Source organism: Oncorhynchus clarkii, chromosome 5 (genome assembly GCF_045791955.1).
Source record: "Oncorhynchus clarkii lewisi isolate Uvic-CL-2024 chromosome 5, UVic_Ocla_1.0, whole genome shotgun sequence".
Classification (NCBI taxonomy): domain Eukaryota; kingdom Metazoa; phylum Chordata; class Actinopteri; order Salmoniformes; family Salmonidae; genus Oncorhynchus; species Oncorhynchus clarkii.
In genome coordinates this window covers 48847987-48864111 of record NC_092151.1, presented here as the reverse complement: position 1 = coordinate 48864111, position 16125 = coordinate 48847987, and the positions used below count along the sequence as shown (strand labels likewise).

The following is a 16125-nucleotide window of genomic DNA, read 5'->3' as shown; positions in this document are numbered from 1 at the left end:
CATGTCATTGCATGCGTCATCCATGGCCTGGAGAAGGGCGGCTTGTTCGTGAGGGTGCCTATCATATACCTTCCACCTCCATGTGGAGAAAAATTCCTCAATCGGGTTAAGGAAAGGAGAGTATGGGGTAAGCACAGGGTGGTAAATTGTGAATGGGCCTGAAACCATGCCATCAGCTCTACAGGCCTGATTTAGCTCATCAAGGACAGTTACATTCGAACAGCAAATCATGAGGCTGCCTGCAACTCAATATATAGAGTATATAGAGTAGAGAGCTTTAGATGTTGTTCGACCAAATATTACAATGGTTAAGATGCGTAATCTAAGCAACTTTGACCGTGGTATGATTGTTGATGCCACACATATGGTCATTCCAGCATCTCAGAAACAGCTGCCTTCCTGGGATTTTTACGCACTACAGTCTCTAGAGTTTAGAGAATGGTGCGATAAACAAAACACATTAAGTTAATGAGAGAGGTCAGAAGAGAATGTCCAGACTCATTCAAGCTAACAGAAAGTCCACAAATGCTCAAATAACGCTGTTTAAAACAGTGGTGTGCAGAAGGGCATCTCTTAACCTACAACACCGTGAATAATTCAGGCTGTTGTGGAGGCAAAAGAGGGTTCTACCCAGTACTAGATAGGTGTACCTAATAAAGTGTAGTGAGTGTACAGTAATGTGAGTGTACAGTAATATCAAATCTGAAAACATGGTCTGGAAAATTGATACATGGGACCATAGAAACCGTGTCTGATAAAGAATGATGATGAAATATTACATCCATAGATAATGTAGTCCAATTGGTTCATGTTCCACGGTAATTGGTGTCAATGGATCTCGTTATCCTGAAACGATCATGATCTAAACATGAAATATTGTTTGTCAGTTTCCATAAAACTATACATTAAGAGTACCTTAACAGTTACTTATCATTTTGAGCAGTAGTATCAATTGCTAGTTAGATCATTGTAATGAAATTAAGACAGTCAACTCAGATGTAATGTGTGAATTGCATTTTGAAATGGTAATACTTTGATGTTAAGTTGTGTCATTTTGAACAGGTGATTTTAGTTCAATGAACAAATGATCTTAGCTTTGTGTGTATTGAATCCAAGCAATTGGAAAAAGTGTTAGAGTTTTGACAAATTTGCATTTTGATCATTGGTTGTGAGTTTTGTCTAGAGTTTTGAAAAATGACAAGGTTCCTGAAATTAGTGCCAAAGTGATTATAAAAAACGGTAAAATATGGCAGCCTGAAATATGTGCTATATTCTATTCATTGTTTGGGTATCAGAAACAGAAAGGACGTTAGTCTTTCCCATTTAAAAACCAACTAAATGTATTTTACATTGAGGTTGAAAATATATACCGTGGTATTGTTAAAGGCCTACAGCTGAAGTAGAGGGCACTAGTAATACTTTTATATCTGAACGGTAGGTAGACACTGCCAGAACTTGAAACATTTGGACCTATTTGAACACTAAGTTTGTCCACTTTTAGAGCAAGTGCTAATCTTAGAGAGTATGTTTCATTGTTGCCACCGTTGACGCCCTGGCTCCCAGGTTGCTGTTTTCCAGTCTCGTATCCCAGTAGCCTCTAGCTAGCTGCTTGCCATGCCCTGGAATTGTCCTAATTCGACACCTGCCATGTGAGATGAGAGACAATAAGATGGCATACCAACTGCAAGACTCATGTGCCAATGGCTAGAACCAATGGTGCCAACTAATACTACCAAAACTGAGTTGAACTGCTGGCCTATTTGAGGCACGTAATTCAACATTTGAAGGCTACACCACCCTTCCTGTAACAAGCCTCTAGCTAAAGAAAGGGCCTACCGACAGCAGCTAGACTATGACTCTGCATTGTGTGTGTGTGTAAAAAATGAGTGGGCTCTGAATTATATCAGGGGGCAGGCCTAGCTAGGCCACACACCCTTAGTGACTTGAGATCTCTTACTTGTATAAGAAAAGGGCACTGAGGCTCTCCCTGAAGGAATCAGAGATGGGATTTATGAAGTGTCTGATAGAGAAGAGAAAAGGGGGGGTGTAGTATTATGTTGTCATTAGTCTCTCATGTCTGTATTTAAACTTTGGCAAATGGGCTTTCATGACATATCAATTCCAGTCCCAACTAAATTAATTTCCCTTCGTGGGACAAAGAATGACTTGACATGTGACTTTGGGGTGTGTGCTGGTCCAGTACTCTGAATCGATAACGTGTTCTCTGAATCGTCTTACTGTACCTCACCCCAGCGAAAGTCACAGACCCCACTCTGGAACCGGTTGTAACTCTTTTTCCGGCCACTACTCTGACACAATTGACCTTTGACCCCACGTGGAGGGCTCGGGGTCAAGCGAAAAAAGTGTCTCAGTCAGAGGTGGGGGACCCCTCAACGGCCCACAACCATATGGATAGAGAGAGGAAGTGTGTGTGTGTCACATGTCGACAGCACAGAGAGGGGCTTGTGCCGTTCGGGCAGTTTAGAGTATTGATTGGGGACTTATTTGTGGAGGAATGTAACCGTTAATCTAGGTGATTTGTGATGTTTTACTTGTGCTTCCCATGACTGTGGTTTAGTATATTTTGTGTATATTGTGTATATTTGTGTTGTATTGTTCAGGGCACATTTGAAAAACAGACCTAGGTCTCATTCTGTCTTCCCTGGTAAAATAAAGGTGCAAAATACATAAAGAGTGTAGTTATCAAATGGAGTCAGTCCCCCAGGGGTGGATTATGTCACTTTTACTGCCGGATTTCAGAATTTAAAAAGCTAATGTCTGTTCCCCATAAGATAGGTAGAAACTGGTTCCCATTATTATCAATTTGCTACTGTATAGATCAAAAAATATGATTCCAATAATAGCCTGTAGACCAGGTATTCCCAAACTGGGGTACGGGTACACACAACAGTCCATTTATATTTTCCAACGGGGCTATACATTTGGGTGAGTTTTTTTTTCCCTCGCCTGATTAGCCTCATTTTACTGCCAAAAATAAAATTAAAGCATTTATTGTTCAGCGAAATAACACCACAATGTCACACAGGTAGCAAAGTCAAATAATTAACATTCAATCACATTAATCACTAATCTCGCGGGAATTCCACTAACGATCTGTATGTAGCCAACGTAGCAGCTGCTCATTCCGTTTGCTCGAAAATTGAGAAATAGTTAAAAAGACACACACTGCTATTACCAGCAGTACTACACCTGCGCCTGTCGATGACACAAGTTGTTCTTCTTCCACGAGCACATCCATTGCTAGCATCAGTAATTATTGTTGTTGGCCCAGCTAGCATGGACACTGACAGTTGTGAATCAGATGCAGCCAAAGAGCTACTGCCCCCTTAACCGAGAAAACACCGAACAGGACGTTGGACCATTGAAGAGGCGCAAATATGAGAACTACATTGATTTGGGGTTCACTTACACTACCGTTCAAAAGGTTGGGGTCACTCAGAAATGTCATTGTTTTCCTTGAAAAAAATACATAAAATGAGTTGAAAAATTAATAGGAAATATAGTCACGACGTTGACAAGGTTATAAATAATGATTTTAATTGAAATAATAATTGTGTCCTTCAAACTTAGCTTTCGTCATAGAATCCTCCATTTGCAGCAATTACAGCCTTGCAGACCTTTGGCATTCTAGTTGTCAATATGTTGAGGCAATCTGAAGAGATTTCACCCCATGCTTCCTGAAGCACCTCTCACAAGTTGGATTGGCTTGATGGGTACATCTTATGTACCATACGGTCAAGCTGCTCCAACAACAGCTCAATAGGGTTGAGATCCGGTGACTGTGCTGGCCACTCCATTATAGACAGAATACCAGCTGACTGCTTCTTCCCTAGATAGTTATTGCATTGTTTAGAGCTGTGCTTTGGGTCATTGTCCTGTGCTTTGGGTCATTGTCCTGTTGTAGAAGGAAATTGGCTCCAATTAACCTCCGTCCACAGGGTCTGGCATGGCGTTGCAAAATGGAGTAATAGCCTTCCTTCTTCAAGATCCATTTTACCCTGTACAAATCTCCCACTTTACCACCAAAGCACCCCCAGACCATTACATTGCCTCCACCATGCTTGCCAGGTGGCGTCAGGCACTCCTCCAGCATCTTTTCTGTGTCTCACAAATGTTCTTCTTCGTGATCCGAACACCTCAAACTTATACTTGTCTGTCCATAACACCTTTTTCAATCTTCCTGTAACGGCATTCATTAGAAGAAGACCAAGGTACAGCGTGGTACGTGTTCATATAATTTATTCTGACTGAACACTGAATACAAAATAACAAAAGAATAGCCAAAACAGTTCTGACAGGTGCAACAAACACTGAACAGAAAATAACCACCCACAACTAACAATGGGAAAACAGGCTACCTAAGTGTGGTTCTCAATCAGAGACAACGAAAGGCAGCTGTCCCTGATTGAGAACCATACCCGGACAAAACATAGAAATACACAACCTAGACATACAAACATAGAATGCCCACCCACATCACACCCTGACGAAACAAAAAATAGAAACATACAAAGCAATCTACGGCCAGGGCATGACACTTCCTCTGTCCAGTGTCTGTGTTCTTTTGACCATCTTAATCTTTTATTTTTAAGATATGGCTTTTTCTTTGCAACTCTGCCTATGCCAGCATCCCGGAGTCGCCTCTTCACTGTTGACATTGAGACCGGTATTGTCCTCTTGCTCAGTTGTGCACCGGGGCCTCTCACTCCTCTTTATATTCTGGTTAGTGCCAGTTTGCGGTGTTCTGTGAAGGGAATAGTACACCGCATTGTACGAGATCTTCAATTTCTTGGCAATTTCTCGTATTGGAATAGCCTTAATTTCTCAGAAGAGGAATAGACTGACGAGTTTCAGAAGAAAGTTTTGTTTCTGGCCATTTTTAGCATGTAATTGGACACACAAATGCTGATGATCCAGATACACAACTAGTCTAAACAAGGCCAGTTGTATTGCTTCTTTAATCAGGACACCATTTTTCAGCTGTGCTAACATAATTGTAAAAGGATTTTCTAATGATCAATTAGCCTTTTAAAATGATTAACTTGGATTAGCTAACGCAATGTGCCATTGGAACACAGGAGTGATGGTTGCTGATAATGGGCCTCTGTACGCCTATATAGATATTCCATAAAAAATCTGCCGTTTCCAGCTGCAATAGTCATTTACAACATTAGCAATGTCTACACAGATTTCTGAAAAATCTGATATTTTAATGTACACAAAATTAGCTTTTCTTTCAAAAACAAGGACATTTCTAAGTAGCCCCAAACTTTTGAACAGTAGTGTATATTGGGAGTAGTGCCTTTCCTCAGCCACAGTGTGTTATATGTGCAAAAATACTTTCTCACAATTCAATGAAAGCTTCACTCTTGAGCAGACATTTAGAAACAAAACATGGCAATTTGAAAAATAAGCCATGGGAGTTTTTTGAGTGAGAATTAATATGTCTTTCGAGTAGTAATACATGTATAAAAGCAACAGATACCATTAGTTAGAGAGGCTAGAAGCGTCTTATATGGTGAGCTACCGAGTGGCTAGGACAGGCAAGCCCCATACTATTGTGAGGACTTAATTCTTCCTGCTGCCGCAGATATGGCTGCGACAATGTTGTGGGAAAATGCCCCAAAAACTATACAGACAATGCCTTCATCAAACAACACTGTTTCACAACGCATCAGTGACATGACAGGAGATGGGGGGTCAATTAAGGAAGACACCCTCTTCTGCAAATCACTGGAAACCAGGACGACAGGAGAGGATATTTTTAAAGTACTGGACAGCTTTGTGACATCAAATGGACTTGGTCAAGATGTGTACTGATGGCGCAAAATCCATGACAGGGAAACATAGTGGAGTGGTAACTCGCGTGCAAGCAGTTTCTCCCGACGCCACTTGGGTACACTGCAGAATCCACCGAGGGACTGTTGCTGCCAAGAGAATGCCTGACAGCTTGAAATACATTTTGGACACTACAGTGAAAGTGGTTAACTTTGTTAAAGCAAGGCCCCTGAACTCTCGTGTATTTTCTTCACTATGCAAAGATATTGGCATGTAACACTTTTACAACATACAGAAGTGCACTGGTTATCAAGGGGAAAAGTATTGACATGTTTTTTTTAATTGAGAGATGAGCTTAAAGTTTTCTTTACTGACCATCATTTTCACTTGTCTGACCGCTTGCATGATGACTAGTTTCTCATACGACTGGCCTATCTGGGAGATGTTTTTTCTCGCCTGAATGATCTGAATCTAGGATTACAGGGACTCTCTGCAACTATATTCAGTATGCGGGACAAAATTGAGGCTACAATTATGAAGTCGGAGCTCTTCTCTGTCTGCATTAACAAGGACAACACACAGGTCTTTCCATCATAGAGTTTTTTGTATGCAAATTAACTCAAACTTACGGACAATGTCAAATGTGATATAGCGAAGCACCTGAGTGATTTACTGAGGTACTTTCCAGAAATGGATGACACAAACAACTGGATTCGTTATCCCTTTCATGCCCTGCCTCCAGTCTACTTACCGATATCTGAACAAGAGAGCCTTATCGAAATTGCAACAAGCGGGTCTGTTAATTAAAATTGAATTTAATCAGAAGCCACTGCCAGATTTCTGGATTGGGCTGCGCTCAGAGTATCCTGCCTTGGCAAATCACGCTGTTAAGACACTGATGCCCTTTACAATCACGTACCTATGTGAGAGTGGATTCTCGGCCCTCACAAACATGAAAACTAAATACAGGCACAGACTGTGTGTGGAAAATGATTTAAGACTGAGACTCTCCAACACAAGCCAATATTGTAGAGGTATGTACTTCCTTTCAAGCACACCCTTCTCATTAACCTGTGGTGAGATATTCACAAATGTTGATGAACAAATAAGGTTTTATATATAAGATGGCTAAATAAAGAGCAAAATGATTGATTATTATTATAAACTCAGCAAGAAAAGATTTGTCCTCACTGTCAACTGCGTTTATTTTCAGCAAACTTAACGTGCAAGTATTTGTATGAACACAACAAGATTCAACAACTGAGACGTAAGCTGAACAAGTTCCACAGACATGTGGCTAACAGAAATGGAATAATGTGTCCCTGAACAAAGGGGTGTCAAAATCAAAAGTAGCAGTCAGTATCTGGTGTGGCCAGCAGCTGTATTAAGCACTGCAGTGCATCTCCTCCACATGGACTGCACCAGACTTGCCAGTTCTTGATGTTAACCCACTCATCCACCAAGGCACCTGAGAGTTCTCAGTCATTTCTGGAGGGAATAGCCCTAGCCCTCACCCTCCGATCCAACAGGTCCCAGACGTGACTTGACTTGAGATCTGGACTCTTCGCTGGCCATGGCAGAACACTGACATTCCCTTCTTGCAGGAAATCACGCACAGAACGAGCAGTATGGCTGGTGGCATTGTCATGCTGAAGGGTCATGTCAGGATGAGCCTGCAGGAAGGGTACCACATTAGGGAGGAGGATGTCTTCCCTGTAATGGACAGCATTGAGATTGCCTGTAATGACAACAAGCTCAGTTGTGACACTTCCCCAGACCATGACGGAGCCTCCACCTCCAAATCGATCCTGCTCCAGAGTACAGGCCTCAGTGTAACGTTCATTCATTCGATGATAAACAATTTTTGCCAGTCCTGTCTGGTCCAGCGATGGTGAGATTATGCCCATAGGCGACGTTGTTGCCTGGTGAGGACCTACCTTACAGCAGGCCTACAAGCCCTCATTCCAGCCTCTCTCAGTCTATTGCAGACAGTCTGAGCACTGATGGAGGGATTGTGCATTCCTGGTGTGACTCTGGCAATTGTTGTTGCCATCCTGTACCTGTTCCGCAGGTGTGATGTTCGGATGTACCGATCCTGTGCAGGTGTTGTTACACGTGGTCTGCCACTGCGAGAACGATCAACTGTCCGTCCTGTCTCCCTGTAGCGCTGTCTTAGGCATCTCACAGTATGGACATTGCAATTTATTGCCCTGGCCACATCTGCAGGCTTCATGCCTTCTTGCAGCATGCCTAAGGCACATTCACAGAGATGAGCAGGGACCCTGGGCATCTTTCTTTTGGTGTTTTTCAGAGTTAGTAGAAGGGCCTCTTTAGTGTCCTACGTTTTCATAATTGTGACCTTAATTGCCTACTGTCTGTAAGCTGTTAGTGTCTTAACGACCGGGTGCATGTTCATTAATTGTTTATGGGCCATTGAACAAGCATGGGCAATAGTGTTTAAACCCTTTACAATGAAGATCTGTGAAGTTATTTGGATTTTTACAAATTATCTTTGAAAGACATGGTCTTGAAGAGTTTATTATTATTTGTGCCCTGGTCCTATAAGAGCTCCCTGTCGCTTCCCACGAGCTGGGTTGTGTAAAAACACACTCATTCTTATGTTTAATAAATGTATCTTATAGTGTGTGGCAGGCTTACAATGATGGAAAAAACTTTTGAGTGCGCTGACCCTTTGCTAGAGAGGGTACAGAGCTGGAGTTTGGATGTATGAAGGAGTACGGGACTATGAAAAGTTTGGGAACCACTGCTGTCGAATAAATATGAACCAATGGACAAAATGAAATGTACACCAATCCATGTGTGTATGCGTGGTGTGTGTGTTTCTTTGTTTTTATGCATGTTTCTGCTTGTGTTTGTGTCTGTATGCACACAAGCTACCATTTTTTTTGCCCCGGGGAGACCACAGATGGGTGGGGGTTTGAGGAGAATGGGGTGTTGGAAAACCACATCCATGTGCCAGAACCCCTTCATTTTACATCCATTTTCCATAATCTTCCCCCTTTACCTAATCCCCCAATGTACACACATGCTAAATCCACATAGAGTTAAGTCAGAAGTTCACATACACTTCATTAAAGTCATTAAAATTTGTTTTTCAACCACTACAAATGTCTTGTTAACAAACTATAGTTTTGGCAACTCGGTTAGGACATCTACTTTGTTCATGACAAGTCATTTTTCCAACAATTGTTTACAGACAGATTATTACACTTATAATTCACTGTATCAAAATTCCAATGGGTCAGAAGTTTACATACACTAAGTTGACTGTGCCTTGAAACAGGTTGGAAAATTCCAGAAAATGATGTCATGGCTTTAGAAGCTTCTGATAGGCTAATTGACATCATTTGAGTCAATCAGTGTCTAATTTTCTTGACATCGTGGGAAAATCAAAAGAAATCAACCAAGACCTCAGAAACAAAATTGTAGACTTCCACAAGTCTGATTCATCCTTGGGAGAAATTTCCAAATGCCTGAAGGTACGGTCATCTGTACAAACAATAGTACACAAGTATAAACACAATTGGACCACGCAGCCGTCATACCGCTCAGGAAGGAGACGCGTTCTGTCTCCTAGAGATGGAAGTACTTTGGTGCGAAAAGTGCAAATCAACCCCAGAACAACAGCAAAGGACCTTGTGAAGATGCTGGAGGAAACAGGTACAAAGTATCTATATACACAGTAAAACGAGCCCTATATCAACATAACCTGAAAGGCCATTCAGCAAGGAAGAAGCAACTGCTCCGAAACCTCCATAAAAAAATCCAGACTATGGTTTGCAACTGCACATGGGGACAAAGATCGTACTTTTTGGAGAAATGTCCTCTGGTCTGATGAAACAAAAATAGAACTGTTTGGCCATAATGACCATCGTTTTGTTTGGAGGAAAAAGGGGGAGGCTTGCAATCCGAAGAACACCATCCAAACCGTGAAGTACGGGGGTGGCAGCATCATGTTGTGGGGGTGCTTTGCTGCAGTAAGGACTGGTGCACTTCACAAAATAGATGGCATCATGAAGAAGAAAAATGTGGATATATTGAAGCAACATCTCAAGACATCAGTCAGAAAGTTAAAGCTTGGTCACAAATGGGTCTTCGAAATGGACAATGGCCACAAGCATACTTCCAAAGTTGAGGCAAAATGGCTTAAGGACAACTAGGTCAAGGTATTGGAGTGGCCATCACAAAGCCCTGACCTCAATCCTATAGAAAATTTGTGGGCAGAACTGAAAAAGTGTGTGATTAAATATCAGGAATTGTGAAAAACTGAGTTTAAATGTATTTGGCTAAGGTTTATGCTATCTTCCGACTTCAGCTGTAGGAGATGGGGGACTACCCACGGCCTCTGCTTATGCCAACATTAAGATTGTCATTCTGATCAACGTTTGATTGTGTTTCGTCTCTGATAGGGTGGACCCGGTCCCCATGGAAAACCTGGCCGACCAGGTCCACCTGGGCTTAAGGTATGTCCCACACACACACACCATTTTTTTTTTATTTGTACATTTTAGTCTTTTAGCAGAAACTCTTATTCAGAGCAACTTACAGTTAGTGCATTCAAGCTAGTTGGGACAACGACATATCACAGTCATAGTAATTGCATTTTTCCTCAATTAATGAGCTATCTGCATAGTCCGAGCTAGTAACATCGAGTTTAATCACTGCCTGGTACGGCAATTGCTCGGCCTCCGACCGCAAGGCACTTCAGAGGGTAGTGCGTACGGCCCAGTACATCACTGGGGCAAAGCTGCCTGCCACCCAGGACCTCTACACCAGGCGGTGTCAGGGGAAGGCCCTAAAAATGGTCAAAGACCCCAGCCACCCCAGTCATAGACTGTTCTCTCTACTACCGCAGGGCAAGCGGTACCAGAGTGCCAAGTCTAGGACAAAAAGGTTTCTCAAAAGTTTCCAAAGTTTACCCCCAAGCCCTAAGACTCCTGAACAGGTAACCAAATGGTTACCCGGACTATTTGCATTGTGTGCCTCCCCCCCAACCCCTCTTTTACACTGCTGCTACTCTCTGTTTATCTTATATGCATAGTCACTTTAACTATACATTAATGTACATACTACCTAAATTGGCCCGACCAACCAGTGCTCCCGCACACTTGCTAACCGGGCTATCTGCATTGTGTCCCACTACCCGCCAACCCCTCTTTTTACGCTTCTGCTACTCTCTGTTCATCATATATGCACTTTAATGACACCTACATGTACATACTACCTCAATAAGCCTGACTAACAGGTGTCTGTATATAGCCTTGCTACTCTTTTTTCAAATGTCTTTCTACTGTTGTTATATTTCTTTACTTACCTACACACACCTTTATTTTTCTTTTCTTTCTCCGCACCATTGGTTAGAGCCTGTAAGTAAGCATTTCACTGTAATGTCGACACCTGTTATAAGTGACTAATCAACTTTGATTTGATTACTAAGATGACATTTTTTGTGCATTGCAACATTTTAGCTACTGTTAGCTTACGGGTGAAACAGTGTCCGAGACATTCCAAAAGAAGTGTCAGACTTAGCTAGTTAAGGTAGCTAGGTAACCAAAACATCAATTATTATTATTTTTTTACATTTAGTTATATTCTGCGACAACACTTCAGTGAGCTAGCATAGCGAGCATGGTAACGATACTAACGTTAGCTAACTAACATTACCACAGACAGAGATATTAGCACAGAAAATGGCTCGCTGTCTAACAGTCGTTAGCTAACGCTCAAGCTAACATTAGCTACTTACCTTTTATGATAGGACAACCTATTTAACCTGAATGACCATGAAATTCATAATTTGTAATGTTTGTTACTTGCCGTTTTCAGTCAGCCAAAACACCTTTAGTCTGTCAAAATAACATTAACCAATTTCCACTCAGTCAGTCACTCAGTAGCACTAGAACTGGAAGACTTTCTCACGTTCCGGTGGACTTCATGCGCTGGTGGCGGGAGAATTAACCCATTGGCTGGGTCAAATATTCATAGCCCAACCTTAATAACCCTCCACCAACATTCCAACCTTGCTGTACTTACAGAAAACAACACAACTATTGACCCAATGCCTGCAACCCAGCAATTCGGTCAACCTAGCATTTTTTTATAGTGTAATTTACATCTCAAAGCCATGCATGCAAGAAGCCTTGACCTGTCTGGTGCATATATATTTCTCTGTCCCCAGATTGATTGAAGGCCTCAATCTGTATTTTTGCCTTGTAACTGATTGCTTCTAGAAAGAGAGAAGGAACAACATGATCAAGATGAGCTAGCTACTAGTTTAAAGCAATGCAAGATCTAATGGTTGCAACTAATGAATGTATGGGCTATGTTTGAGAATAATACATGCATTTGTTTACCTTATTACTCTTGAAGACGATGCCCTCATTTATCACTCAAAAAGTGTTATGAGTGAGTGCACCACAAACATATTTCCAGGGTGTTGATGCATCCTCCTCCCAGTACTACTTTAGCTGTTGGGCTAGCTAACATAGTTTCCCAGTTCAGTACTAGCATATCGACATACATATTGGTATTAAAAGACAGCAACGTATTCACCTAAAAATATAAGTGTTTTGGCAAGTTATTAGTTAGCTAGCTACCTATCACATGAATTGTGGAAAGAATATGATATCTAACGTTAGCTGCTAAGTGCTAGCCAGTCAGTCAGTGAAGCTGACAGATTAAAACTAGTATCAACAAAATGTGTTTCACTCTATTCCAGTGAGAGGTTGTGGTCCTGGCACCACACTGCCAGTTCTCTGACCTCCTCTCTGTAGGCTGTCTCGTCGTCGGTGATCAGGTCTACCTGAGCTGTAGTCAATTAACAGCATTACATAGGTGTTCCTCTTCTCCAGGTGGAAAAGAGCACTGGGAGTGCAATAGAGATGTAATCATCTGTAGATCTGTCGGGTATGTATGCGAATTAGAGTGGGTCCCAGGGTGTCTGGGATGATTGTGATGATATGAGCCATGAACAGCCTTTCAAGGCATTTCATGGCTACAGATGTGATTGCTACAGGGTGATAGTCATTTAGACAGGTTACCTTGGCATTCTTGGGCACAGGGACTATGGTGGTCTGCTTGAAACATTTAGGTATTACAGAGGGTGGTTGAAAATGTCAGTGAAGACACTTCCCAGCTGGTCATTGCATGCTCTGAATACACGTCCTGGTAATCTGTCTGGACCTGTTTAAAGGTCTTACTCACATCGGTTACGGAGAGCGTGATCACAGTCATCTGGAACAGCTGGTGCTCTCATGCATGGTTCAGTGTTGCTTGCCTCGAAGCGAGCATAGAAGGCATTTAGCTTGTCTGGTTGGCTTGCGTCACTGCAGGTTTCCCTTTGTAATCCATGATAGTTTGCAAGCCCTGCCACATCCGACGAGCGCCAGAACTGTTGTAGTAGGATTCCATCTTGGTCGGAGGGTGTAGTGAGATTTATTTTCAGTGTCCAGCTCCTTGAAAGCGGCAGCTCTAGCCTTTAGCTCAGAGTGGATGCCGCCTGTAATCCATGGCTTCTGGTTGGGATATGCATGTATGATCATTGTGGGGACTACGTCGTCGATGCACTTAATAAGAAAGCCAGTGACTGATGTGGTAAACTCCTCAATGAAACCTCATCGGATGAAACCCGGGAACATATTCCAGTCTGTGCTAGCGAAACAGTCCCGTAGCTCATTGAATCATTTTATATGGTTGAAATAGCACCATTCTTCATGCACTGTAATTTACAACTTGATAAATAGCTACTGAAAAGAGCTCCAGTTGAAGTCTGAAGTTTACATACACCTTAGCCAAATACATTTAAACTCAGTTTCACAATTCCTGACATTTAATCCGAGTAAGAATTCCCCGTCTTAGGTCAGTTAGGATCACCACTTTATTTTAAGAATGTGAAATGTCAGAATAATAGTAGAGAGAATGATTTCTTTCAGATTTGATTTCTTTCATCCAGTGGGTTAGAAGTTTACATACATTCAATTTGTATTTGGTAGCATTGCCTTTAAATTGTGTAACTTGTGTCAACATTTCGGGTAGCCTTCCTCAAGCCTCCCACAATAAGTTGGGTGAATTTTGGCCCATTCCTCCTGGCAGAGCTGGTGTAACTGAGTCAGGTTTGTAGGCCTCCTTGCTCGCACACACTTTTTCAGTTCTGCCCACAAAGGTTTCTATAGGATTGAGGTCAGGGCTTTGTGATGGCCACTCCAATGCCTTGACTTTGATGTCCTTAAGCCACTTTGTAAGTATGCTTGGGGTCATTGTCCATTTAGAAAACACATTTGCGACCAAACTTTAACTTCCTGTCACACTGTCTGAATCCTTGCTTAGGAAGGCCACCAAAAATTCAGACATTTCCATCCCCAACTACAACATTTTCCTACATGAGTGACGCTGGTGGCATGGTTGATGAGGATCTCCATATTGCAAATGTATGGTCCCTTACTAGACGTCTGTGAGTGTAATTAAAATAGGCCGACGGCCTTAGGTCGTGCCCCAGGGCCAGATCTTCTGGGAAGTCATCAAAATAAAGTATCTTGGAAATTTGAAGGCTAAGTACATAAAACTACGGTGTAAGGAAAAAAAGAACCAGCCATTTATCTATTGTACTTAACGAGAAATAATTAAATGTCTGTTTGGTGATGGTTAAAGAAAAAAAAATCTCCCAAAGTTATAGGTCCAGTTGCGGCGTGTTCAGATGAATCCATTAACTTCTTATGGTATAGGGGACGGTTGCGTCCCACTTGGGCAAAAAACAGGGAAAATGCAGCGCGGAAAATAAAAAAGATATAAAAATCAAACTTTCAAACCTCTTAAGTCGACCCCCTACTTTTTCCAACATTCTGTTAAAAATCGCGCAACATTTCAGCGTCCTGCTACTCATGCCAGGAATATAGTATATGCATATGATTAGTATGTGTGGATAGAAAACACTCTCACGTTTCTAAAACTGGTTAAATCACGGCTGTGACTATAACAGAGCGTGTGTTTCATCGAAAAGCGCAAGAAAAACTGGTCACTGAAAACTGGAAAAAATATCCATGCGCCACTTGCATGTATTGTTTAAGGGACACCAAATTAAATGGTGCTGAGATTGCAATTCCTACAGCTGGGAGTTATTTCTTGGTCAAACAAAGGAGAGAGACCCCATTCCATCCGATCTCCGACAGGAAGTTTTGGAAGAGAGATTTCCGAACATGATTTGAAGACGTGGAGCTATTGAATACACATCGCCCCGTGATCAATTTGATAGATTATTAACGTTTACTAATACCTAAAGTTGGATTACAAAAGTATTTCAAAGTGTTTTGTGAAAGTTTATCGTCGACTTTTTTAATTTAAAAAAATGACGCTGCGTTTTGAAACTGTGTTTTTTTCTGAATCACACAGTTTCCATAGATGGATATTTTGGGTATATATGGACCGATTTAATCGAAAAAAAGACCCAATAGTTATGTTTATGGGGCATATAGGAGTGCCAACAAAGAAGCTCGTCAAAGGTAATGAATGTTTTATATTTTATTTCTGCTATTTGTGTAGCGCCGGCTACGCTAATTCTTTTGTTTACGTCGCCTTCAGGTATTTCGGGGTGTTGCATGCTATCAGATAATAGCTTCTCATGCTTTCGCCGAAAAGCATTTTAAAAATCTGACTTGTTGGCTAGATTCACAACGAGTGTAGCTTTAATTCAATACCCTGCATGTGTGTTTTAATGAACGTTTGAGTTTTAACGAGTACATTTAGCATTTAGCGTAGCGCATTTGCATTTCCAGGTGTCTAGATGGGACGCTTGCGTGTCGGGTCGACGTAAGAGGTTAAATGTAAATTTAAATGTAAGATACTAAATTAAAGCTACACTCGTTGTGAATCCAGCCAACGTGTCAGATTTTTAAAAGTATTTTCGGCAAAAGCATAAGAAGCTATTATCTGATGATAGCCCAATAGTAAACAAAGAGGGTAGCATATTTCAACCCTGCAGGCGCTACACAAAACGCAGAAATAAAATATAAAACATGCATTACCTTTGACGAGCTTCTTTTGTTGGCACTCCAATATGTCCCATAAACATCACAATTGGTCCTTTTGTTAGATTAATTCCGTCCATATATATCCAAATGTCCATTTATTTGATGCGGTTGATCCAGAAAAAAACAACTTGCAAAAAACGCAACGTCACTACAAAATATTTCAAAAGTTGCCTATAAACTTTGCCAAAATATTTCAAACGACTTTTGTAATACAACTTTTGGTATGTTTAAACGTTAATAATCGATCAAATTGTAGACGGGTCTATCTGTATTCAATACAGGA

At 41.4% G+C, this 16125-nt stretch overlaps 1 protein-coding gene across 1 annotated transcript in view; it reads left to right on the top strand.

The window, feature by feature from the left end:
* LOC139409704 (collagen, type XXVII, alpha 1a) overlaps window positions 1-16125 on the top strand; it is a 272027-nt gene that overhangs the window by 40929 nt on the left and 214973 nt on the right. Inside the window, exon 5 of the mRNA XM_071155105.1 lies at window positions 10230-10283. Coding sequence (XP_071011206.1) covers window positions 10230-10283 — 54 coding nt within the window. The remainder of the gene's footprint in view (window positions 1-10229; window positions 10284-16125) is intronic.